The 27,789-nt window shown below is 41.9% G+C and overlaps 1 protein-coding gene across 1 annotated transcript; it reads left to right on the forward strand.

The window, feature by feature from the left end:
- Positions 1 to 27,460, forward strand: LOC138754519 (solute carrier family 25 member 35-like). The gene is made up of 5 exons (XM_069918895.1): positions 1 to 472; positions 13,170 to 13,235; positions 17,974 to 18,126; positions 22,757 to 22,891; positions 25,202 to 27,460. The coding sequence occupies exons 1-5, from the start codon at positions 77 to 79 to the stop codon at positions 25,382 to 25,384; spliced, it is 933 nt and encodes a 310-aa protein (XP_069774996.1). The 5' UTR covers positions 1 to 76; the 3' UTR covers positions 25,385 to 27,460.
- Positions 27,461 to 27,789: the final 329 nt, after the last annotated feature.

Consider the following 27,789-nt stretch of genomic DNA (forward strand, 5'->3'; position numbering starts at 1 on the left):
GTGGGACAGCGGGCTCGAGGAAAGCGCTCGAGCCGCATCCCTGGACAGGGTGGAGGTGGTGTAGAGGGGGGATGCGATGCGCCATCGAAGCCAGGCGCTGGATTTCGCGCTGGGCGGCGCGGCGGCAGCCGGTGCCTGCGTGCTAACGAACCCGCTGGAGGTGGTGAAGACGCGGATGCAGCTGCAGGGAGAGCTCCGCGCCCGCGGCTCGTACCCTCGGCTCTACCGCAACGCCTTCCACGCGTTGGCGCTGATTGCCCGGACCGACGGGCTGCTGGGGCTGCAGAAGGGGCTGGCGGCCGCCATCCTGTACCAGGCGCTGATGAACGGGGTCCGCCTGGGGACCTACTCGCAGCTGCAGGGGCTGGGCTTCACTCGGCAGCCGGGCGGCAGGGTCAGCAGCGCCTGCAGCGTCGCGGCTGGGGCGGCCGCCGGAGCCATGGGCGCCGTGGTGGGCAGCCCAGCCTATCTGGTGAGTCCCTTCCCTTGTGAGGCTCTGCCGTGCGTGACCTGCAGTCCAGCGGTGGCTGTAACGTCGAGGGCTGCCTGCTCGATGGGTTTCCAGCCAAGAAACCCGCCCTTCAGCCCATCTAGTCTGTGCCTAGTCCAATCCCGGACCATAGCTCCCCTAGACCCCTCCCTGATCCAAATCGCATTCATCAGCTTAGCTGTCGACTCCTTCCCTACTCTCTGTAAGACGTGGTTTCCCCTAATGTTCCCTTTCCAGTGGTTCTCAACCTTCCCTTCCCACTCACCTCCCACCCACCAATGGCACAGGGATTACTTAAGGTGGGAGGTGAGTGGGAAGGGGTTGAGAACCACTGCTCTAGATCCAGTTGTTACTGAAATATTTTGCTTGAGAAAAATGGTAATTGCCCCATTTCCTTTGGAGTTGTGAGACCGTGCACATAACGAGTCAATGAAGGACAATTAAAACAGTGGTTTTCAAGCTTTTTCTTTCCACCCACATCCCACCTTAAGCGATCCCTTACTAATCACAGAGCACCAATGGCGTAGGGATGTGAGTGGGGGAAGAAAAGGTTGAGAACCACTGTTCTTTCATCTTTAACCTATCCCCTCTAGTTTTTGTCTCGCCTAACCTCAGTGGGGAAAATGTACTTGCATTTACCTCCATAGCTTTGTAATCCAGGCTCATAGAGAGATACAACATGGATGGAGGCCATTTGGCCCATCAAGTCCAGGCCTGCCATCAATTGCACTAATTCTCCAAATGTCCTCATCATTTCTCTCCCAGATTTTTACCACTCACAGTAACCAATTAATCTACCAACCTGCATGACTTTGTGATGTAGGAGAAAACCAGAGTAATGGGTTTTGTGCCAATAAAATTAAAAAGCTGGAAAGATTCAGGAAAGGCAATGTCTGTGAGGGAAGAAACCTGCAAATGATGGAAATTTGAAATGAAAAACAGTTGATGGTGATCAAAGGTATTTGGTAGAGTTTTCAGTTTTTTTTTGTTTCGCTCTTCAATTGTTGCTTGAACTTTATGGCTGTCCTGATTGTAAATGCCAAACCTCCCACAAAACCGGCTGGTCGTCCCAACAGATCTAGAGAGATTGCAGAGCCAGATAAACACGGGCCAGGCTCTTTATTGATGTATCACAATTAAGATCCCAGGTAGAAACCGTCATGGTGAGAGTTGGATTAAATATGAGATTTAGTGCCATTGATATCTATTATGCATGCCAATTGATTTTGACTAAGTCACTGCCCAAAAAAATTATCAGAGCTACACTGCCCCTGTCAGCAGAATCCACTCAGAACCTGAGATAATCTTCATTCTGACTTATAAATTGTTTGAACTTTGCTCATACTCTAAAATAATATTAATTATGATAGATAGATAATTAATTAAATGAGTGGAATTAAATGGGAGAAAGTGTTTGATGTAGTCTAAGGGCCAATGTTGGCCTGTTTCTGTGTTGTAATTGTTATAAGTTATTTGATGTAGTTGGAGTTGGAACGTGCCCTGCTGTATCTCTGAACCTTGCACTGAGTGAACGACCTTTTGAAATTATACCAACAAAGTAAATTGGACTCTTGTCTGTGGTGACTGTGATTTGAACAGTATTAGTAGAGCAAAACAATGCCAGGGGCCTTGAAAAGGTTTCAAAATGTCTCACGTTTTCATGCACTGAAGCAAAATTACACTCCTTCCTCCAACCTATATCCATCCTATTAGTGCAGATGCACACATTGCAGGAGAAACTTCGCAAAGAACACAGCATCCATAGGAAGTAAAGGGTAACCAATGTTTCTGGCCTGGGCCTTTCATCAGTATCAGAGCAAATTCCCATTCAGCTCAGGAGTTCCCATTTGATCTGGAACATTGTTTTGTAAACTTTTTTGTTTCAGACATCTAAATATCTTTATGCATTTTATAATAACTATGAACACTGAAAACATTTTAAGGCATATTACTTGAAGAAGTATGGGGTGCATTGGAGCAGCTCTAGTTATATTGAGAGGAAGTCCATTCTCCATCCCTCATGGATGATGAGGACAGTGTAGTCTTAACCAGAAGTAATTATGGCATGTGGAACTGCTCATATTTGTTATAAAACTATTTACTTTATAAACACAATACTTGTTCTGCATATGTATTATTTGTGTTGTCTGCATGCTTTTTCACCAAGGACCTGAAAAAACATTTTCATTGGGTTGTACTGTACTTGTACAATCAGATGACAATAAACTTGACTTCATTAGAAAACAAGCCAAGAGAAGCAGAATCAAGCAGAGTCAATGGTAGTGGTGGGGCAGATTAATGGCCTGCACATCAACTCTGTGTCAGATTTGACTCAAGGATGCAAACCATGTTGTTTGGATGACTGACGGGATGGAGTCTTAAGCTTAAGAACAGGCTTTGTGGCAAGAGCTAGTGATAATGGTTTTGGTCATCCCAATATTTAGTAGGAGAAAATTTCTGCTTATCAAGTGATGGATTTTGGAGAAGCAAGGCTGGCTGTTTAGCGCAGTGAGTGGTGCAGAGATCCAGGGTTAGATGTTGCTGGTGAGCATGTCAAACCTGACAGTATAACTAAGGAATGCTTAACAATAAGGAGTGGCTTGTATACTAGAGGTAACAAACTAGGGACAGGAAGTGAAACAATTGGAACTGGTTTTCTGGCTTTGTCTGGCAGGTAAGAACATTTTCAGTTCCCCCAGTTAACTGAAGATGGTTGACAAGAATTGGATGGTGGTCACCCATATTGAAGACTGTAGAAGGTTAAGGGATGGATTACCCCATTGGTGATTTTGTGAGTTTATTGTGATATGTACAGATGCATTCAAATTCTTACTTGCTGCAGCCAAACATGTACGTATGCCCCAACCACAATAGTAACAAATCAATATGCCAAGGCTTACTGCCAACAAAGAGGTAATAAATAAGAAAAAATATATATAAATATGTACTTGCAGTTACTAAAGGAAAAGATGAGTATGTTTCTTTCGTTCAGACAGATCTTTTAGTTTATGATTAGTGTTAGGGTAGTATGTGGAGGTTAAAAAACCTGGTAGCTGTTTTGGGTTGGGGGGGAGCTGTTCTTGAACCTAGAGGTGCTGGGCTTTGGGCTTCTGTACCTTCTGGCTGAAAGTAGACATGAGAACAAGTTGATGGGGTTCTTTATGATGTTTGCTGCCTTCTTGAGGCAGTATCTCATCTGGATAACTTCAGTGGATAGGAGGTGCCTGTGATAGACTTTGCTATTTGTCATTTTTTTGTTACCTTCTGTGTTCCTGGGCTCAAACCAGGCTGTGATGCAACCAGTCAGTATACTTTCCGCAGTACATCTGTTTGATGGAGTATTTGATGAGATGCCAAATCGCCTCAGATTTCTTCAAAAGTAGAAATGTTTGTGTTGCCTTCATAATTTCCTTGATGTGCTGGCTTCAGCATAAGTCCTCTGATATGTAGACTCCCATAAATCTCTCCAGTGCCGTCCTGTCAATGGACTAGTGATTAGGCGAAACACAATCTTCAGGAGGAATTCAGCAGGTAGAGCAGCATCAGTGGGGGAAAAAAAGTATGGTCAACATTTCAAGCCAAAACCCTTTATCAAGACTGGAGAACGTATTTTTCTCCCACTGATAATGCTCAACCTGCTGAGTTCCTACTGCAGGTTGTATTTAGTTTCAGATTCCAGCATCTACAGTCCCTTCTGTGTCTCTAGTCATCAGGCTGTTATGTCCTGGTAACCCAGAAGAAGAGACTCAATGTAAAGTGACCTAGTAGGAAGGATTGGAGTTAAGTCTCCTACCAGCCCAGAAGCAGAGGTCACTGTCAAGAATCCCAGCTGCCCAGTAGCAAATGCTGGTGTCAGAAGACTCCAAAGCAATGATCCTTTTGGCCCATGACATCCATATCATCTTTTTTTCCCATCTCTTGGCTCTCCCTCGAGGTCAAGGATGATGGACTTCATTCCATTTTCCACAGAGTGAAGACACCCATGCATGCACTTAATGTTGCACTTCAAGAAGTACACGATACCTCACAAATCAATCAACTAACTTCAATGGCATGGAAACCACAACGATTGGAGATGATGGATTTGTTGCAGCCTTCATCCACCTTCACAGCCATTGAGTTTGAAGTCATTTCATCTGCCTGTTCCACCGTTGAGGTCTTGGATTGTTTTTTGTCAGGGACAACACCCTCAACCTTGCCACTGTGGGTGGCCCTAACAGGAATATAGCTCCAGATGGCATTGCTCTCAGGACAACAGAAGGTTCTCCACCTCAACAAGGTGACAGTAATACTATTTGCCTTTATTAAGGCAGTATCCTTCTAAGCCATGTCTCTTCAAGTGTCTGTCAATGTAAGGAGCCCAAATAGCTATGAGTCAGGGGGCTGTGAGTGTTTCTTCCTGGTTCATTTATTGCTCTGAGCAGTTATCTGATTTCTCACTCTCCATTTTTCATGTTCTTTATAATTTCATTGAGAATACTGAGCAGTAGCTATCTCAAGGCAGACACTTAGAAAATTGCTCCAGTGACCCCTCTTGTCTCAACATGTGACAATGTCTCCATTTTGCCTTGCCACAATGAACTGTCTGAAATAATCAAACTAATTCTTCCACACAGCTTCAGTGAGTGATTGCACAATGACATATCATTGTATCCCCATGATATCACAGCACACATCATTTGTTTGTTTTATTTATCACCCGAGCAGCCACAACTTGTTCTGTGATATTTCTAGTGACAAACAGAATGGGTTTAACGATCTGATGGAATGCAGAAACTGCAATTGCTGAAAATTGGAAATAAATTCAGGAAATACTGAAATGATCAGGGTGAACGATAAACTGACTTAATTCAGGTCAATGGACTTTTGTCTAGCCTTTCAGTGTTCTCATCACATTCTGAGATCCACCCCTCATGACATTCAACTACACATGTGTGCTTCTCACCTTTCTCTCCCACACCTCTGACTTGCTCTTGCTCAGAGTCGACCTGTCCTCAGTTCTAATTCACTGATTCATTGGAGGAATGTTTTTTTTCATGTGTCACTGTCCTCTGAACCCTCAGCATCACTCCTTGCCATGTTCAAATGCCGATTGACTCCTTCTCTTTGGGCTTATCCTGAATGAATCTACTGATGATGGATGGACTTTGGTGTGAAAAGTTGACTCTGTTTCCCCTCTCCATACTGCTGAACAACCTGCTCATTATTCCGAGCATTTGCTACTTTTATTTCGACTTTAATCGATGTTGTTTGTAGTATGAATCAGTACATATGATCCACCACATCTTCCGATCTGCTGGTGAGCACTTCTACCTCTATCCTCTTTTTGCCTTCATTAACATACAATGTTTCATTATTTCTCCAGTATCTTTCAACTTGGAGACAGGGCATTCCCAGACAGTGATTTCAGGAGTTGTTGATCAGGGAATGAATACATTTTGGTTTTCCATAAGTAAAAACTCTGAGCTGTCAATTTTCATGCTGAATACACATTCCTGCTCTGGATTTGAATTTAAGCCAACAGAAGAATAAAAATTCTGTGGTTACAAGGTAATAGCTGATCTCTCTTGATGGCTTATTTGGCACAAGGCATCCAATACTTGATCACACAGATAAGAACTTCCAATAACTAAAGTAGACTATCTCACTTTGAATGGTGTGAGGGACTCTTATATCGGCTTCAGTGATGAATGTTGAGGAGCAGACAATAAGCCAGAGTTTCTGATTTAGCTTCCTCATCCCCAGTTACCAAAATAAAAATTTTGCTTGTGTCCGTATCAAGTTCAGTTATTGAGCAGCAACAGGTATCTGCTGGGGTTGAGATGAGGTAAAGTGGTTGGCACCCTGGTCATGTGACAGCAAGGATTAGATCCATCAGGAGGAGGAAGACATTTGACACGGTGCTTAATTACACCATTTTGCACCTTTTAACCATACTTGCATAAACTATTAGTCAGCTAGTGCTTGTAGTTTGATGCATCCTTTAGTGAGGTGAGGATGTTGTAGTTTTCTCAAGAAATTGTTCCTGAGACCAAGTGGCTTAGATTCAGTTTCTAGTCAATTGGACAGTATTTCATGTGATGAGTGGGTTCTTTCTGAAATTGAGTGACTGGCCTTTCACTCACCATGTTCACATCAATCATGAAGTACACATTTACACCTATCTTATTCTCCCCACATTCCATCAACACTTACTAAACTGCACATAGGGGAGGAAATCAGAGCACTCAAAGGAGACTCACGGATATAGGGAGAACATGCAAACTCCACACACATTGGAGGGCAGGATCAAATTCTCATCTATGACTTCAAAATTGCTTGTGCAATAAGTAGTATGCTTTTAAATCCTGGCTGTCAAATTGTTGTAGATTAAGAGTTAGTCATGACATTGAAAGTTGAGAGAGTCAAACGGAAGCAAGTAGAGTACTCAGCATTTAATAAGCCTTCTGTTTGTGAAATAATGTGTGATGTCAAAATTCAGGTTTTTATATTTCTTTTGCCTAACAGGACTTAATACTTGTGTGTTAGTCATAATGAGTTAAAAAGACGTGTCACAGGATTGTGTTGAGGGTCTGGGGAGGTTATGATGAGTCTTGAATGGAAGTTTTAAATAAATGTTTCGGGAAATCAGCCAAAATCCAGTGAATAAACTGTTTTTAAATTTGATGTATTGGAAGCTAAATACAATACAACTCCAATTATACAAAACGGTCGGGATCTGGCCTATTTCCAATAAACAATATTTTCGAATAACTGGTCATTTTTTAAAAGCATCCCAGTAGCAACAGCAAATCACTTGTAACAGTGTTTAAACAACAACAAACAAGAAGGAAAGGCTTTTTAAGCATGTAATAATTTTTAATTCTCACCAAAAAACAAGGTGAACAAAATAAGATAAATCTAACACTGAAAACTTTAAATACTACTCAGAGGTTTTTCCAAAATTCCAAACTTTTTTCAACCTGTGATGTCAGTTCAGCTCTGAAAAAATTTTGGATAACTGAGGATTTCTGATTGTTTCGGATATCCTCGTTTATCCAAAATTTTTCGGAGGCAAAATTACATCATTTCAGCCTCAAAATTCTTTGGATAAATGAGGATTTCTGATTTCCCCCCCCCCCCCCCCCTCCCGAAATTCTCAAATTATCTGAAAAAATCTTCAGAGCTGAACAGACATCACTTCCAGGTCCAAAAAATTTCCGATAACTGAGGATTTTGAATAATCGGAGTTGTACTGTAGATATTTTCTATGCCCATTGCAACAAGATAATTAAATGGATTTTGTTGCTATTTAATTAATCTTAGGGAAGCAGTGAGTAAAGCTTGAGAGCAGCAGGGATTACAAATCGGGAGCAATGTTTCAGTCTAAACCTCAAAGACAGGAGTTAGCATCTTTTCTGTCTCTCCTAGCTTATTAGATCAGTTATTCTTTGAGCTGTTGTGCCATGATGGAGAGAAAATGTGCTCAACCTGTAATAGAATTGTAAACTCATTCAGTCCTTCTGCCCACCAACTCCATACTAACCATCTCCACTAATCTGAATCACCTTTTATTCCCCCACATTCCTGGTTTCTATCACTCACCTACATAGTAGGGGCAATTTACAAATGGACAGTTAACCTACCAACCCACATGCCCAATATTTGGGGAACTCCTGTGAAGCTGAGTTTGTTAAATCCCTTCTGCTGACAATGAATCTTCTTCGAAGCTAAGGCCATTGATGTGGGCTGAGGTCTCCGAAGCAGTGTTCATGCTGGTATCCCGAAAGGTACCTATAAATGATAATACTTGTGTTGCTGAGAGATTATTAAACTTGTATTTTGTTTTAGCATAATCGAGAGGCAACTTGCTTCAGTAATTATGAATCAAAGCAAGTACTTGGATTTATGTGGGACATCCTAAACCATTCTGTTACCAAATGAAGTACTTTTTGCAATATTGTGACTTGTATGCAGGAAATGTGGCAACCAACTTGTGCATAGCACTGTTACATACAGCAAAAGGATAATGTCCTGTCAACATCTTGAATAATAAGAATTAGTCAAGACATTGGGGAGAACTCTCCTGCCCTTCTTCCAGATACATCATTTAGGTTGTTTTGCTACATATATCCAAAGAACTGCTCCTCTGAAAATTAACCAAGACTCTGTGCATCTCTGAACTGAAACGGGCCCACCCCATGACTTGGCGTATTACCTGTTGAAATTCAGCTGGCACTCTTAAGTTCACATTTGAAGAACATGCATGCCAAATCCCAGAGATTGATCTGTGCTGATTTTTACTCACTTTGTTCCAATCTGAGACTTCCAAGAAGTCGCATCTTGGAACACTTTCATTAACATTCCCTATGACATTCTGGAGGTTGAGTGGCAAAAAAAATAGTTTCCGCCCATCAATTCGGAATGTGATTTGACCCTAGTTACAAATAGCAATCATTGTGTGTCTGGGAATCTTCTTGTCACTGCCCACTGGTTTTTCATGCAAATTAGATGACAATGCTATGTCGTGCTTTCTTCACAGAGGTGTTACTGCATGAAGGAGGACCTTCATCCCGTTGAATCTGTTCTGGCTCAATGCAAGAATAATCCAGCTTGTTCCTTCCTAAACACTTGCAGATTATTTTCTTTCACATACTAAACCAGGCCATTTTTTTTGAACCTTTTATTGGATCTGCCTCCACTGCTACCATAAGTAGTGCATTCCAGACTGTGACCACTGGTTGTTTTTAAAAAAACACACCTTTTCCTCCTATTTCATTTACCAATCAATAATCGCCTTTATTCTTTGTCTTTTGGCTATTGATCCCTCTCTCAATGGGAATACATTCTCTCTGTCCCCTCTTTCTATACCTCTCATGAGTTTAAATAGCCATTTGCAATCGCCTTAGTTCATCCTATGGGAATACGGAGGTGGCAACTGCTCCTCCACACAAGTCTTTCCTATCTTATTTGAAGATTTCCATTCAGCTGAGATTGAAATAACCCCAGCGTCGGTCACACGGAGAGCAAGAGCTGTTCCAGTAAATCTGCAGTGGAAAACAACAGCTGCTTCTTTGCAAACGTGGCTGGCCTGCGGTTACCTTGGTGGGTGTTGTGGGAGTTGGATCACATGCATACAACTTAGAAGGAGAGCACTTGGCCCATCAAGTCCCTCCCAATTTTACAAAAGAGCAATCTAGCTAGTATCTTTCTCACAGAAATGCACATTCTTTTCTCTCAGATTAACTTTGAACACTATAATTGAATCTGTCTCCACAGCCAATCATGGTATTCTGGATGGCGTATTACCTGTTGAAATTCAGCTGGCACTATTTACTCACTGGGTAAACAATTTTTCATTTCAGTGTGGATCCTTTGTTCAATCTCTTCTCCTTTCTGTATTCCATAGTCCTTACTCATTTGTCAAAGGGACAGTTCCACTCTACCTTTCATGATTTTAAGTATTTAGAATCATAGAACACTACAACACAGAAAGAGGCCCTTCAGCTCATCTGGTACATGCTGAACTATTATTCCACTTAGTTCCATTGATTGCACGCAGACCATAGCCCTCCGTGCCCTTCCCAATCATGTACCTATACCAAATTTCACTTAAATGTTGAAATCAAACCTGCATCCACCTCTTCTTCTGGCAACTCATTCCACACTTCACCACCCTATGAATGAAGTGCCCCTGAATGTTCCTCTTAAATATTTCAGCTTTCACCCTTAACCCATATACTCTAGTTTATGTCTCACCCAACCTCAGTAGAAAAAGCCTGCTTGCATTTACCCTCATAATTTTGTACATCTCTATCTCATTGTCTAATGCTCCAGGGAGTAAAGTCCTTACCTATTCAACCTTTCCCTATAACTCAGCTCCTTGAGACCTGGCAACATCCTTGTAAATTTTCTCTGCCTTTTTTCAATCTTATTGATATCTTTCCTGTGGTTAGGTGACCAAAACTATACACAATACCCCAAATTTGACCACACAATGTCTTGTGCAATTTCAACATAGCATACCAACTCCTGTACTCAGTACATTGATTTAGGAAGGCTATTGTGCCAAAAGCTCTCTTTATGTAATGTTACTTTCAAGGAATTATGTATCTGTGTTCCTAGATACCTCTATTCTATTCTACACTTCAGTGTCCAACCATTTACCTTCTCAGTCCTACCCTGATGTGTCCTTCCAAAATCCAGCACTTCACACTTGTCTGCATTAAATTCCATTGTTATCTTTCAGCCCATTTTTTCCAGCTTGTCTAGATCTCTCTGCAAACTTACTCACTATTCAAAACACCTCCAATCTTTATGCCATCTGCAAACTTGCTGATCCAATTTACCACAGTATCATTCAGATCATTGTTATATGTGACAAACAACAAAGGTCGCAGCACTGATCACTGAGGCACGCCACTCGTCACAGGCCTCCAGTCTGAGAAGCAATCATTCATTGCCACTTTCTGGCTTCTCCTGTATAGCCAATGTTTCAATCAAGTTTACTACCTCACCATGAATACCGAACAAATGAATCTTCTTGACCAATTAGGATATTGTCAAAGGCCTTTCTGAAGTCGACTTCATCAACTTTGCTGGTAACCTCATGTACTTTCTTAGAGCCTTTCTTAAACAACAGAACAATATTAGCTATGCTCCAGCACCTCATCTAGGGCTAAGGATATTTTAAATACCACTGCTAGGGCCCATTCAATTTCTAATCTATCATATCTTTTAGCAACTGTGTTGGTTCCAAAGAAGACTACCCAATACTTGAATTGTGGCCAAATGACCTACTTGTTCTAGAACTCTGACCTATTATTTATAAAACCCAAAATCCTATACATTTTTTAATCATTGAACCCATAGTGCTACTTACAACCAACTTTGCATTCATGCCCCCTCAACCCAGAGTTTAGTTAATAACCCTTTGTGTTGAATTTAAAACCCCCACCTCCACCTGGTTCCACTGTTTTCATCTCTTCTTTGCTACTCCCTCTTTAACAATCTTCATCCTACCCTCTCATCCTTCTACCTGTCTCTCCCCTTCCCTCCCCGTCCAATACCTTATCACTTCTTCCCCCTCTTTCGCCACTCCCACTCCCACACCCACCAATATGCTTGATGTCACACCTTCCTCCTTTAGTCTCGATAAAGTAACCTTAATTAACCATTTCTCTCCACGGCTGCTACTTGGCTCTTTAGAAGGGGAGGGCAGGAAAATGTAAGGTGCTAGGGGCCTTTTCTTGTAGAAAATACGCTTGTTGGCATGAACAGACAAAGGAAAGTGGCCAGACGTCGTTACTGAAACTGCAAGACCTAGTTGTAGCACGTCGAATGACTCAAAGACTTGTTGACTCAAACCAAGGCTTTTATTAACAAAAGACTGGAGCGTAGTACATCGAGGTTGACCAATCCAGACTGACCTGGGTCTGGTTAGGAGCAGCCCTTTATGACCTGCCAGTAGGCATGGCTACAACTCTCAGCCAATCACTACTACTATATGTAAATATATACATTGGTGATAGTATCCTGTATTATCACACTAGTGTAACTGAAACTGTATGCTCAGCTACAAAATGCATAACCACACCCGCTTAGTCGACCACAAAGAGATATTGTAAAAGACCTAATGAGAAGCAACCAGGGGATACTCTGAGCCAAGACCACCGCATAATAGAGTATGATGTCGACCTTGAAAACACTATTTAAAGCGAACAAAACTCTTTATTAATTGAGTGGCTATAGCAGAAAGAAACGACTAGTGGCAGGTACTCTCCTTTATGCTCCCTACTCCTGCTAGCGATATGCAATAAAGGTTGTTTGTGGAGCTCATTTGTTCTGCTGTTGTTTTATCCAGTGGAGATACAGCAAAGGTTGACTTTAACAGCCCAGTGAATCCCTCCAGCTTCTCTTTGTCTACTCAATCTAAATGACTCCCAGAGTCCAGGCTTAGGACTTGGCCACTGTCTGTTTGAAGGCGGTCACCTCTTCAAAGTAGTGGATAGGATTGACCGTGATAGATTTTCCTCTTCCATTCTAACTAGGTCATTGTAATACAGGTGATCCTCAAGTTCCGTTAACTTACAATGAATGAAAGTGAGACTACAAGGAACATCAGCTTGAAGATGACTGTAGCCTGTTTCCCTAGCAATACCATGAAATTATGTCCATTGCCTGTAAGTTTCTGACCTATTAATGAAGATCACTTTAAGTTCCCTGTCTGCCTGTACCAAAGCAACCAGAGAGCAGTCAGAAGCAGGTACTGTAAACCACTGGATAGAAAAAGTGTGTAAGAGGTTCTAAACTAACCTTATACTCACTAATTCTGAAAACTTACTGGAACATACACTCTACTTTGAAGACTGGGCATTATATGCCCAGTAGTGAGCTGTATTTTAATTAATTGAATAGTAATTGTGAAATAATAAACTGAATGCAGTAAAATGCTGACCTAGGTCACAGATGCCCATGAAACTTTCTAGAAATATGTTGGTGGGATAGTGATTTGTCGTTCATTTTAAAACTCTTGGCATTGGTAAATCCAAGCAAAGGAATGCTGTCCAGCAGCAGTATTTCAGTAATTATTTTAAAATGAGTGTTTGAATATTTTTCTAACCACAGAGTTTGTTTCTGCACCCTTTTTTCCAAGTCCATATCCTGTTTCCCTGACTGAATGTGTTTTGTTTCCTCACAGGTAAAGACACACCTGCAAGCCCAGTCTGCAGCAGTCATCGCTGTGGGTCACCAGCATAACCATCAGGTACAAATTAGTCAGGGAAAGAAGGCTAGTGTCGTTTAGCTTTTTAACTAACTCACTGAAAAATGACTCCCCTCGCTTTGAGATTATCAGTGTTCATGTGAGCAAGCTTGGCATAACACGATTCCATTGGTCAGTGGGATGAATCTTGTTGGGTGAGAGATGAATGTGAGTCAGAACAGTGAGTGAACAATGTACCGTTATTCATACAGTGCCATGAGATTGCCTGAATACCGGAATATGTAGAGATCTAAAGCTTAGTTTAAACAGTGACACTATTAACAAGGTGGAAAATGCCTCCAGTCCGCAAGGGAATGTCAGTCTGGAATATGTGCAGAGGTTTCAAGGAATGGACTTCCTCCGTGTTCTGGTTTGGAGACAGACACCTTGAGAATGACAGCAAACTAAAAACAGCCATTGGTTGATTGTTAGAAATAAAACTACTGTAATCTAAGAGACAGGGAGGGAATGAGGGGACCAATAGGTGAACATTGGGAGATGAAGACAATGATCCCAATATGTTGCAACAATACAATAGAAAGAAATAGCTGCTAAGTCTGCATCAAAGTCTCACATCAGTAATAGGAACTCTGCTGCTCCAGAGACTTGGCAATATGGAAAAGATACAGCCTAACACTGGCTGTGACTTGTTGTCGTAGTCCTAGAACAAAGAACAGTACAGCATGGGTCCTTCATTCCAAGATGTTGTACCAACCAATATAAACCCACTCCACATCAATCTTAACCATTCCGAACCTCAGAGCCCTCAAATCTCCTTTTTTTTTTCTTGCATCCATTTGCCTCTCCAAGAGACTTTTAAATATCCCTATTGTACCAGCCTCCACCTCCATCCCCAGCCCCAGTAATGCATTCCAGGCACCCACCACTCTGTATTTAAAAACAAAACTCTGATATCTCCCCTAAACTTTTCTCCACTCACTTCTGGTATTAGTCATTGTTGCCCTGGGGAAAATGGTGCTGGCAATCCACCCAGTCCATGCCTCTCATAATCATACACCTCTATTAAACTACCTCACATCTTCTGTCATTCCCTTGCTCACTCAACTTTTCTTCATAAGACATGTTCTCAAATCTAGGCAGCATCCTAGTAAATATCCTCTGCATCTTCCTGTCATCTGCAAACTTATGAACCCACCATGCACTTCTCGTTCAAGACATTTGTAAACAAAATCACAAACAGGAGGAATCCCAGAACAGACTAGTCACCAATCTCCACGAAGAATACACTCCATCTACTGCCACCCTCTGCCTTCTATAGGCAAGTCAATTCTGAATTAACACAGCCAAGTTTCCATAGGTACCATGCCTTATGACTTTCTAGATAAGTTGACCATGAGGAACCTTGTCAAGCACCTTATTAAAATCCACATGCACCATGTTCCTCAATTTCTTTTGTCACCTCCTTGAAAACTCAATTAGGCTTGTGAGGCACGACCTGCCTCTCACAAAGCCTTGCTGACTAATCCTAATAAGACTATACTTATCCAAATATTTTTAAATCTTCTCCCGAGAAATCCCATTGAATAGTTTTCCAATCACTGACATAAACTCACTGGTCTATAATTTTCAGGATTCTCCCTATTACCTATTCATGTAAGGATCTAATACCAACCAGGGTTCAGATACCCCTCACCAGTCAGGAGAGAAGATTCCTCTGAACACAAGCCTTTAAATTTCTGCAGTGTTCTGGCACTAAGGGGGCTGTTAATTGATTTTGCTTGGAGTTATTTAGTTGGCATTGAATTTACTAAAGCAGTAGAAAATGTAAAGACAATGTTGCAACTGATCCAGTCAGTTTCCCCACAGGCAAATTGGGCTAAAGTTGCACTGCCCCCTCCCTCTGCCTCCTTCTTTAAATGTAATTTTTTTTATTTTAATTTTTTTATATTTGGACTTTTCTGGCCTACGAGCCTGTGCTTCCCAAATAGCCCAATTAACCTACAGCCCAGTATGTTTTGAAAGGCGGGAGGAAAATGGAGCATCCAGATGGAGGAAACTCATGTAGACACAGGAAGAACGTACAAACTCCTTATAGACAGCACCGGATTTGAACCCGGGTTGCTGGCACTGCAACAGCGTTGCGCTAACTACTAGGCTAACCAGGCACCCTTCCTTCTACCAGTCTTTGTGGCTTTGGTTTTTCCATGCCAAATTTTTCTGTAGAATTTTTGTGAACACATCTGCTACCCTCTCCATGTTTACACTTGGTGAATTACAGCGAACTTTCTGAATGGTAAAGAAGAGTATGTTGCAAGGAATGGGCTTGAGCAATACTGAGTCCCCCCATCCCACCCCAAGAGCTGTGCCAAGTCACTGAATCTCAGAAGCAGAACTTGTCTGTGTGACTGCTTAGGGATGAACAAGCCAGCCATAATTCCCGCCCTTTATTGCCCTTGGAACTAGTGTTCAGTCAGGGGGGGCAAAAATCTGCAAGAGCCGATAAGAGTGAGAAGAAAAAAATCTGAAAATCAGAAATAAAACAGAAAATGTTGGAAACACTCAGCAGGTCAGGCAACATCTGTGGTAAGAGAAACAGTTAACATTTTGGGGTGAAGGATTCTGATGAAGTACCCTCGACCTGAAGCAACCCAATTTCTTTTTCTGTAGATGCTGCTTGACCTGTTGAGAGTTCCCACTTTTTCTCCTTTTATTCTCACGAAGAGGAGTTGGCAGCATCTCCAAAGCTTAATCGCCAAAGATTCAGTGAACCTGAATCAAGTTGCTTCCTCTTTGAAATTCTGAAGACTCAGCATGGTGTTCCATCAGGAAGACCTCTGGCCTCTGGAACTCAAATATCCACTTGGGCTCTTTTCAGAGAAGTGTCGAATAGATTGAAGTGGCCTGGTAGATTTTTTTCCTCTAAGGTAATGGCAGCATCTCCTCACCCTTCTCCCACTGCCTTCCAAATGCCAGGACAGCAGAGATTGGCACAGCCCAGCCTTTGCAATTCATCTGTTCACTGTCTGATGGAAAGGAAGAGGTGGGAGATCAGCCTTTTTGGGCAATATCTGGCAAAGTCTATTATCGTCCAGCTCCCCCAGACCCTCTCTCCTCCTCCTCTGACTGCCCCATTCCTCCCCCAGTGTTTATGCAGGTCACCTGCTCCTGAAAGAGGATAATGTGCTGACTCAGTGCTCCTCCTGTCACAGACAGCTTGTTCTTCCATTTGGAATTGACCCATGTAGATCCACAGCAAAGGCCAATAGTAATGATTCAGTCAGTTATTAACCGCAGCTGAAGCTGCCAGGATCCATTTAAAGGGAAGGGGGCTGAGCCCAAATGGTGAGAGGTTGCAGTTTCCATTCTGATTTCAATCCTGACAATGAACTTCACCACTTCATTTATTCTGTAACAGAGGGAGGAGGCAGAGAACTGGACACACAATCACAAAGGTGACATGTGCAGCCTTAGATTGTTACCAGGCTAAACTTGCCAGATATAGTAATACTATAGTTAGATTTAATAACAGACCACTGATACTTCCTCCAAATCTCTCTTCCTCTAACTGCCCCACTGCTCCCCCATTCGCTCACTCCTCCTCTGACACTCCTCCTCTAACTGCTCTGCCAGACCCTCTCTCCTCCTCCTCTGACTGCTCCCCCAGACCCTCTCTCCTTCTCCTCTGACTGCTCCCCCAGACCCTCTCTCCTTCTCCTCTGACTGCTCCCCCAGACCCTCTCTCCTTCTCCTCTGACTGCTCCCCCAGACCCTCTCTCCTTCTCCTCTGACTGCTCCCCCAGACCCTCTCTCCTTCTCCTCTGACTGCTCCCCCAGACCCTCTCTCCTTCTCCTCTGACTGCTCCGCCAGACCCTCTCTCCTTCTCCTCTGACTGCTCCCCCAGACCCTCTCTCCTCCTCCTCTGACTGCTCCCCCAGACCCTCTCTCCTCCTCCTCTGACTGCTCCCCCAGACCCTCTCTCCTCCTCCTCTGACTGCTCCCCCAGACCCTCTCTACTCCTCCTCTGACTGCTCCGCCAGACCCTCTCTCCTCCTCCTCTAACTGCTCCCCCAGACCCTCTCTCCTCCTCCTCTGACTGCCCCATTCCTCCCCCAGACACACATTCCTCCTTTAACTGCACTACTGATTTCCTAACCTCTTCTGACTGCTCCCTTGGAGACTTCCTCCTGTCCGGTATCCTTGGGTTCACTTCTCCTCCTCCCTTTCCCTTAGCAGAAGCCAATCTCCTGGTCAGGTATGCTGGTCTACTTTGTAAAACCCTTTGCTCTGCCTATTTCTTTAGCACTTCTCCACAACTTCCTGATTTTACCTTCCTCTCCTTTGCTATTCTCCTACATGAGAAAGGCATTAATAATGTACTCAAGAAACACAAAAGCTACAGATGCTGGTATCTTGATCAATGACCACCTGAATAAACTCAGCAGGTCAAGCAACATCCATGGGAGAAATGGTCATTCAACATTTCAGGTCAGGACCCTTTAATGGACTCAATACAGTCTCCTGAGTCTCAATACAGGGTCCAGACCTGAAACGTTGACTGTCTTAAAGCATCTACAGGAGGAAAAGGTCAGTCAACATTTCAGGTCTGGACCCTGTATTGAGACTCAGGAGACTTTATTGAGTCCAATACAGGGTCCTGACCTGAAATGTTGAATGACCATTTCTCCAATGGATGTTGCCTGACCACCTGAGTTCATTCTGTAATGATAATGTACTTGTCTGAATTTCTGTTGTGTGATCTTGTTGTATCTTCAACTCCAGGGAGTTGTAATGGCCTTCTTGACGATCTATAGGCAACAAGGAATCCTGGGCCTCTGGCGAGGTGTCAGCGGTGCTGTTCCCCGGGTAATGATTGGATCTGCAGCTCAGCTTGCTACATTTGACATCGCCAAACAGCTAGTGAAAGACCAGCAGGTGAGCAGCCTGTTGAGGACTGAATGAGATGATACAATCCTTGTACAGTTTAGTTCCTATTTTAGTGATTTGCAAGTGATGTGCCCTAGAAGTGGGGAGGGTTGGATGTAGTTATTGGGGAGGGCAAGGGTGGAAGTAAACTCCTTCACCTACCTGAATAAATCTCTAACTCAAGGGGCAGCATTAGTGCTGCTAATGTGCAGTTCCAGAAATCTGGCTTTGATCTGCATCTCAGGTGGCACCTGGAGTTTGGTTCCAGTAACCTGACTACAGTCAGGAAAATCAGCTTCGGATCCTGCCTCTGACCCATGCTATTTATCACCTTGCACTTGTTGCACCATTCAATTTTACCTCACAGCCTCTTGCTTGTACAAATCCCATATCCCTTGATTTTCATAAGATTACAAATTAATTGATTCTCTCTTGATCATACTTAGCGAATGAGCTTCAATCCTCTTTGGCAAAGAATTACAAAGATTCACCAACCACTTGATGCTTCAACTCTGTGTTAAATGGCGTTTTGATGCAGTGACTTACGGATCTATGCACAATAGATGTTGTCCTTTGGTGATCATTAACCAAATTCTTATGGAGCTTAACAAGGTAGTTGGCAGAATGATATAGATTGGACCACCCAATTTATGTCTCTTTGGAATTGAGGTCAGCTGAGAGGTTTTCTGTTTCATCATTTTTAGGAGTAGCACTTCCTTTTTCTTTAACAAAGTTAACAGAATGATATTCAGTCCTGAAGTAAAACATATCTTGCGTATCTGGTTTAATTTCGGGAAATTTTTTGATTTAAAAGGTTTTTCCTTGTCAAGTTTTATATCATCTAATTATATATTTCCTCCTTTATATGATTCGGTTATCAATTGGTATGATAATGGTACTCAGTGTTTTCGAGACTTGTCTATTGACAGTTGTCTCGTGTCTTTTGGACAGTTATCAGTGAAGTTTAATTTACCAAATTCACATTTTTTTAGATTCTTGCAGATCATAAATTTTTTACAGGTTCAATTACCAAATTTTCCCATGACTTGTAAATTTAACATGCTGAATGTAATTTTCAAATTACAACCCTCCCAGAAGGCATAATAACCTTTATATATGATATGCTTTCAAAATTGTGTTAGATTTCCCTCGATAAGATTAAAAGAGCATGGGAGCATGATCTACAGTTTTCTATCTCAGACAAAAATTTGGATTCTTAAATTAGTTAACACTTCTTCACTATGTACTTGACATTTTCTTATTCAGTTCAAGGTTGTACATCAGACTTGCATGTCTAAAGAAATTACTTGCTGATCTAAATCCTGGATGTGACAGATGTAACGATGGGGAAGCAACTTTGATACATATGTTCTAGTCTTGTTGAGTTCTTGAACCTTATTGGAGGGAGATTTTTCGTACTTTGTCAATAATATTATCTTCTTAGACGACTTTGTTTTGAGTGTTATATGATATTAATGAGCTATTTTCTTTATCTGATTGTCATCATATTATTTGCCACTCATGGCATGAAGAGCTATCCTACTTAGACGGAAAGATCCTGTTCCACCCACTAGTACTCAGTGGTTATGTCATGTCTTAATTTAGAAAAGATCAGGTGTTCTGCATTGTATACTAACACTAATTTTCATAAAACTTGGAGTTTTTTTTATGCTCATAAAATCTGCTTGTCTTGATCATTGAATGGATTTATTTACGTACATGGTTTTTCCTTGTTCGTAATGTTTTACGGACTCAACAGAACTATTACTACCTTTAATTTTATGTCAAAATATCCCAGGTTTTTTCAGTAAGGGGTTAAAGTTCTTTGGTCTTTTTTTCTTTCCAACAACATTTTATGGGGATGAAGTATATCATTATTGTTTTATTTTTGGAAATGGGCTTGTATTTTTCATATTTTATAACCTTGTGTTCTCTATGCAATGTTTTCTTGCTCTATAAAACCATAAAAAGATTGAAAGAGAGAGAGAGAGAATTATATTTTCCCAAAAATGATCTTGTTTTAAATGTTAGAAAGCCTGGAGCCAGTCTATGTAATCTTATAGGATGATTTCCATCAACACCCTTGCCTCCCGATCCCAGGGCTAAACCTGATACTCCCTCTAAGACAAGTGTATTCTGTCATTTGGGAGAAGCAGACCTGTACACAATATTCCAGATTACTCATCAGGCTGCTCCCTCGTTTGTAACATCTTCTAGTGCCTGAGTCACATTTGTTGCAAAATATGGAAAATGAAATTCAGAAAGGTTTACTGTAGAGCTTTCAAAGATGAGCACCATCCAATGAGATCGGGGACACAGTGTTTCCACTGAAGTAAAGAGATTTAACACAAGTGTTAAGAAGACAGAACTATACCCGATCATGGCACCTGGTGCTATCCTAAACTGAATTAGTAATCTCATCATTTTCCCCACTATGAAGTTGTTGTCCTCCAGCCTAGGTTGTAAGGAGGAGAGGAGCGGTGGTGTGATGTAGAGAGAGAGTCGAGCTTTGCCTCTAGACAGTTGAAGGGAATAGAATCTGGCCCAACAATCAGTTCTTGAAGGTATGTAGGACAAATAGCAAACCAGCGATGGGCTCAGGAAATTTGCATTCGGGGGAACTGCTCAGGCTGCTGGAGACTGGCTCATGGCAACCAGACATCAGAACCAGGATTCGGGAGCATGCTGAGGGCAAGAAGGCACTGAAGGCATCCAGATCATGTCAGAGGTTTGGATCTCGAGCTTCAGTTGCCATGAGTTGAACAGGGTTTTGTGCAGCTGTGGGAGCCCTGAATGAGAATCCATGGACACTCAGAGACTCTGAAGGGACTTTCTTTTTATTGTCTTAATGTAAGGAGTGCCAGGTGGCACTAATGGTGACTCTAGTACTTATTTTTTCAGAAAAATTTAACAAATGAACATAATTACTCACCTTATGGTCATTTACACTGCACACCTTAAGTTCCTGTGCGTGTTAGTCCCAGTACTTTTACATGGAGCAACGTGGCCTGAGCCATCAGCAGGACATTGAATTCATTTATACTGCAGGCTTCCCCTGAAAAGTAATAGGGGTCCTGCAGGATAAATCGCGGTGCAGGAATTGACTAAAATTTCCTTTTTTAGATTGCCCATGTAATGGCAAGTTTTGATGATTGTGTCATTAAATGCCTACAGTCTAAAAACCATATTTACCAGGCAGAAAGCAATTTTGTGTAATATTACATGCTCTGTACTTTTACATGACAATAAAGAAATCTTGGTGAAAGACACGGGAGTGTCTTAAAATTGCAATGGCAGTGGCCAGGAAATGTACTGCAGTTACCGGGAAGTAACCGTTGGAAAGAGCCCGTTGGAATATTGAAATGCATAGTTGTGTCCCCCTGGAGAAAATTACCTACAACTTAAAGATTAAATACCACACGTTTTTGAGGGTATGGGAACCTTACTTAAAATGTAGGGTTGAATAATTAATAAATAAGATCCTTATTCTATTTATTTTTATTCCCTCTATTTTTCTTCCTTTTATTGAAATTTAGATAAAAATAATTGGGCCTCTCCCTTGTTGAATTGGATTTCAGATCTATATACCTCCTTCTCTTTTTCTTTTTTTCTTTCTCCTGTTTCCCTCTCTTTCTTTTTCTCTTTCTCTTTTCCACTTTTTTTTTATTAGGGGTTTTGTTTGGGGGGAGGAGGATAGGAGTCATATTTGGAACATGTATTAATGATTCACATTTAATTACTTAACCTGTGATGATAATTTGGTATTGTTTGTTGATAAAATAGAAAGTAAAATATTCAAAAAAAGACACAAGGAAATTTTACCAAGAGGAAAAATTTAATTCCAATGATTTTTCTAACTTCTAACTTCTCAAGAGCATATTTACATTAATATAAGTTGTCATAAAAGTTAAACACAATGAAATATTAAGATGTACACAGTAAAAGTCCATGGTACACTGTCCAAATGTTCCGGGAATTCAGGAGCCTGATGCTTTGGGGAGGGGGGGGGGGCACTGTTGTCCAAAGACCGGAGTGCTATGGTACCTCCTGCCAAATGATAAAAGGGAGAACAGTTTATATGAGGGATGTGTGGAGTCCTTCACAATGTTTATTGCCTTTCACCTATATCGAGTGTTGTAGATGCCCTTCATGGTAGGAAGAGAGCCCCCAATTATCTTTTCCGCTGCCTTCACTGTCCTCTGCGGGGTCTTGCGGTCTGAGGTGGTACAGCTTCCAAACCAGGCAGTGATAAAGTTGCACAGGATGCTCTCGATACATCCTCTGTAGAATGCAGTGAGGATGGAGTGTGGAAGATGAACTTTCCTCAGCCTTCACAGGAAGTAGAGGCGCTGTTGGGCTTTCTAGGCTACGGAGCTGGTGTTAAGGGTCCAAGTGAAATTCCACCAAGTTTGACATTGCCAAATATTTAGAATTGCTGTGGACCCTCAGGATAGTTCAAGGAGCAGTTAGAATAGTGCGCACTTGGATTGTTGTGAGGCCAATCACGTTACCTCCCAATTCTTGTGTTAATACTGCAACACTATTATCTCAGTTGATTATCCAGGGAGTGCCTTGAGAATTGAATTGAGTATGAGAATCGCAACTTTTAATATGCTTATTGTGAAATGTTTTAACATAGGTGTTCCACAGCGACAGCTGGTTGGTCGGCTTAGTAGGTGGGATGATGAGTAGCATTGCTGTGGTGATCACCATGACGCCTTTTGATGTCATCAGTACAAGACTCTACAATCAACCAGTCAATGAGCTCGGCAAGGTAACTTCCTTCCCACGGTCAAACCAATCAGATGAATGTTATATTGCCTATGGAACTATAATTCTTGACCCCAGCCCAATCATCTCTCCATCATGGCCCTTGTGAGATAAATCTGTAGATGTGGAAAAGGACGCCCAAAAAGAAGCAATCCATCTCCCCAATTCCTCAGCAAATGGTGGAAACATGGAGCAACAATCCTGCCATTTGGAGAGAAGGGAAACTGAAAATTCCTGCCTAACTATCTCCATTGGTGAGACAGAATGCTAATATGGTCCAAATAAACCCTGAACCATGTGGCAACTTAGACTTTTATCCATTCCTCTGCTCTGATGATTTGATTATTGTGTGCACGTACTCTATGATACTGAGCAGTTGGATCCAGGGTCTAATGGCAATAAAAGGAGTTAGCCTGGGGTTCAAAAAGGAATAAATCCAACTTGGGCTCCAAATTTTGTTTGCGGTCTTGCACCATTGAACTCTGGATGTGACTCTCAGGTGATGGGAGGTGTGACCTGCCCCATCGTCTATTTAATAGTATCCTGGCATTCGCTGTTTAGCTGGTGGAAATGTAATGGTTGCAGTGTGATAGCTTTCAGGTATGGTGGAACAATGATCGTTGTTGCTGGGATCACTGGTGATCTCCTTATGCCTTTTCATGTTAGAGAGACTCTGCATCCAAACATTTCAGTTGGCTAAACTCATAGCTATCTCAACCACTAGCCATTCTATGTTTCCAGTTCAACCCCCTTTTTTAAAAAAAAAACTGCCTGTTTGGTTGCCCCATGCCATATTTCACTGAGATTCTAGATTCAAGAAATAGGCCCTTTGGCCCAACTTGTCTCTTCAACCAAATTGTCTACCTAAGTGTGTCCATTTGCATGCATTTGGATCGTATCCCACAAACCTTTCCTATCATAGAACACTACACCATAGAAACCGGCCATTCAGCCCTTCTAGTATGTGCCAAAAACTTGAGAGTGAGCCCACATTTACCACATCATTTTGCAGCTCTTTCCACACTCCCACCCCTCTAAGATTGAAGAAGTTCCCCCTAAACCTTTCCCCTTTCACCCAAAAGCCATGTCCTCTTGTATTTCTCTCCTAATCTAAATGGAAAGAGCTTACTCGCATTTACTCTGTCTACATCCCTCATAATTTTGTAAACCTCTATCAAATCTCCCCTCATATTTCTATAAAGTCCTAACCTGTTTAATCTTTCCCTTTTATTCAACTCCTGAAGACCCAGCAACATACTAGTAAATCTTCTCTGCATTCTTTCAATCTTGCTGATATCCTTCCTGCAGTTAGGTGACCAGAACTGTACACAATATTCCAAATTTTGCCTCCCCAATGTCTTGTACAACCTCACCATAACATCCCAACTCCTGTTATGAAAGCCAAGATGCCAAAAGGTTTCCTTACAACTCTGTCTACCTGCGACGTCATTTTCGGGGAATTATGTATCTGTATTTCCAGATTCATTTGTTCCTCCACATTCCTCAGTGCCCAACCATTTACTGTGTATGACCTACCTTGGTTTGTCCTTCCAAAATGCAAAACTTCACTGCATTAAATTCCATCTGCCATTTTCTTGCTCATTTTTCCAGTGGCCCAGATCCTTCTGCAAGCTTTGAAAGCCTTCCTCGCTGTCTGCAAAGCCTCCAATCTTGATGTCATCAGCAAACTTGCTGATCCAATTGATCACATTGATATCAACAACAAACAACAGTGGTCCCAGCACCAATCCCTGAGGCACACCGCTAATCACAGGCCTCCTTGCACCTCACTAAATCTCTTTTGAACATTGCAGTTGTACCTGCCTCAACCACCACCTCTGGCAGTTTGTTCCACATGCACATCAACTCTCTGAAAAATGATGTCTTTCGGGTTGCTTTTCAATCTTTCCCCTCTCACCATCAGTCTTTTCCCTCTAGATTTAGATTTTACAACCCTGGGGGAAAAAGGCCATAACAGTTTACTTTGTCTCTTTCCTTCACAACTTCCTATACCTTTGTGGTCCAAGCTCAGCCACATCCTTCAGCCTGAGCAACATCTGGTCTGCCCCCTTTCCCAAATTCCTATATCTGTGACCAAAACTGCACTATACTCCCAAGTCTGGTCTCACCAACCACTTCTACAGTTGTAACATGACATCCCAACAGCTGTGCTCAGTGCCTTCAAAGTACAATGGGCTCTACATCAACATCTAGTTATTTTTCTTTGAATGCTGCTGTTCATTGAAGACTGATGCTCTGTGTGGTGGCCCTTTAAGAAGGACCTGCTTGATTTTTAACCATTTAATTCTTTTAGGGAAAGCTGTACAAAGGATTCTGGGATTGTTTGCTGAAGGTGTCAAGTAAAGAGGGAGTTCTGGGTTTATACAAGGGAATTGGACCTGGCTACTTTCGCTTGGGCCCACACACAGTGTTCAGCCTGCTCCTGTGGGACGAACTGAAGAAATTGGTCTATCCTGACTACGGAGAGAAAATCTGAGCTCCCCAGCAGCCCTGAGGATTAACATACTGGAGAGAAACCTCTTATAGAAGAACAGTCGCCATTGACATAGCCTGTTTGGGTTCTACTGCTGATCAGGAAAGTGTTTCTCTCCCACAAGTTGGGTGGAGAGTCTATTATTCTTCAACTGCACTGAAAGACAAACTACACCTCCCTTATTTTCTGCTGAAAATCCCTCACTTCAAGTGCCCCAGCAATAATTTAGTGGAGCAATTACTACACAAAGTGATGAAACCCACAGACAACCCTGTGCACTGCCTTGCATCCTGTGGTAATTGGGGAGTTATACTGATAGCACTGGATCAATTGGATGGACCAATGGATTGATTTCTTTGGGAGAAACAGCATAAATAAAATTAGGGGCTAATTCACAAAGAGCCATCTTATCTGTCCCTCTCAACAATTCAGATCAATGTTAAAGTCTCATTGTGGCTATCTTGTCTCCATTTAACTCCTGCTGGCTTCAGGACCCTTTTTCCAACTCAAGATACCACGATTCGGAACTACAATAACCCACCCTTTAAGTTTAGACGTAAGAATATTTTATTTTATTTATGATCAGCCACTAGAGGGATGGTCATGCAGAGCAGTGGGACACTGCTGCAGGCAACCAGAGTTAGTGCCAGGCACCTCCATCAGGTTCTGCTGCAGACACTGCACAGGTCAGGTCTAGATAAAAACAGCAGCGCAGGTTAACTTTGAGGAAAATTTCTTTATACACAAAAACCCAGACGACTTCCTCGTAGAGAGTGATGGAACGATACAGCACTGGCACAAATCATCAAACATCCATTTTCACACTTGCACAAACCCATCTTATGATGCCCACATTCCCATCAATTCCTCCCCAGGATCTTCCTTTTTACACACCTTACGGGTCATAGAATGAACAAGCAGAGAGAGGCTGACAAGTTGACAATCTGGGGCCAGATATAAATATAAATGATAGGGGTTCTTTGAAGGCAGTTTATGTTGCACAGGAGAAGTCCAAACACATCATAAATTGAGTTCCACACAGCAGGATTCTTTATTTCAGTGCTAACTTACATGAGGATATCTTGAGGATAAAAGCACCAAAGATGTCTAACTAATTTATGAAGAATATGAATATATAAACTACATCTCTATCAACATCTTGTGAACTGTGCAGACCTCGGACCAGAAGGTCTGGATTTTGGTTTATGACTCAAATACCCATAGGAACAAACAACGTATAGAGACAACTTTGCACTAATTCTCGAGTTAAAACACAAGTTGCCTGTTGAAATTGAAAGTCTGAAACATTGGAGCAAGAGGTCCAGACTGGACATCATTATCCTGACCAAAATTGCTCAACTAAACCAGTGAAATCTCCAGGACAATTATAGAGCTTCATCGTTTGCAGTTCTGAATCATCCATTGTTGGTGCTTTTTCAAGGGAAAGATGTCGTTAACTTGGATTTGTCTAACTTTGAGATTCCCAATGAAGTGCCTTTCATTGTCATTTTGAAACAGAAATTCATTACTCCTGGATAGACTGGAATTGTTCAGCACAGTGTATAAAGGTTCACCCAAGCTCTGCATCATGGTAACCCACTTTAACTCCACCAATACTACAGCTCATTTTGTGCCCCACACATCACTGTGTAACTTGGAGATTATTATAGCCACTATAGATCACTATGTTTGGCCTGGTTTTGGCTTTGGTGAGGTCAACAAAGATCACTATAGATCAGTCACCAACGAGCCTGCAGCAGACGTGGACATACCTCTCCATAAATCTTCGTCCGCGAAGCCAAGCCAAAGAAGAAGAATAGATCATACGAACTGTCTCTACCTTGCAGTTTGTCCTGTTGACACTAACAATCACTGTGCACTCATTAGATCACTGTTTCTGGTGTGCATCTTATGTCCTGTAACAGTACGATAAGTACTGTTTGTTCTGTGGATTACTTTTGCCATCCTTACATTGAACCAGTGCTCATGGACCACTGCCCTCTGAATCACTGTAACCCTCTGTGCCTTTTACTGTTGTCTAACACTGCAACAAAAATAAATAAGATTGATGAGAACTAAGTTAAATGATCTTGATTGTTAAAGTCGTGGTGACAGGAATTTGTTTTAAATTGTGTGAAATTCCTGAGGTTTGCCACTGGGAACAGAACTGGTTTATCCAAAATCGCTATTTAATTAATGTAAGACATAATGTATATTAAACATACAAAAATGGAGGAAGTGGTGAGAAATGGCAGGTGAACGAGTGTGGTTAAACTCTGATTTTTTTTAAAATTAAATTCAGCAGCAAGATGAGGCGAGGGTAATATTTGGTACTTTTGGATGTAATGAGTACAAGCTGTTGGTGAATCCCACCTTCCTCACTCAGCTCAATTGCAACAGATCTTCTT

This window comes from Narcine bancroftii, chromosome 2, assembly GCF_036971445.1.
Source record: "Narcine bancroftii isolate sNarBan1 chromosome 2, sNarBan1.hap1, whole genome shotgun sequence".
In the NCBI taxonomy this organism is placed as follows: Eukaryota; Metazoa; Chordata; class Chondrichthyes; order Torpediniformes; family Narcinidae; genus Narcine; species Narcine bancroftii.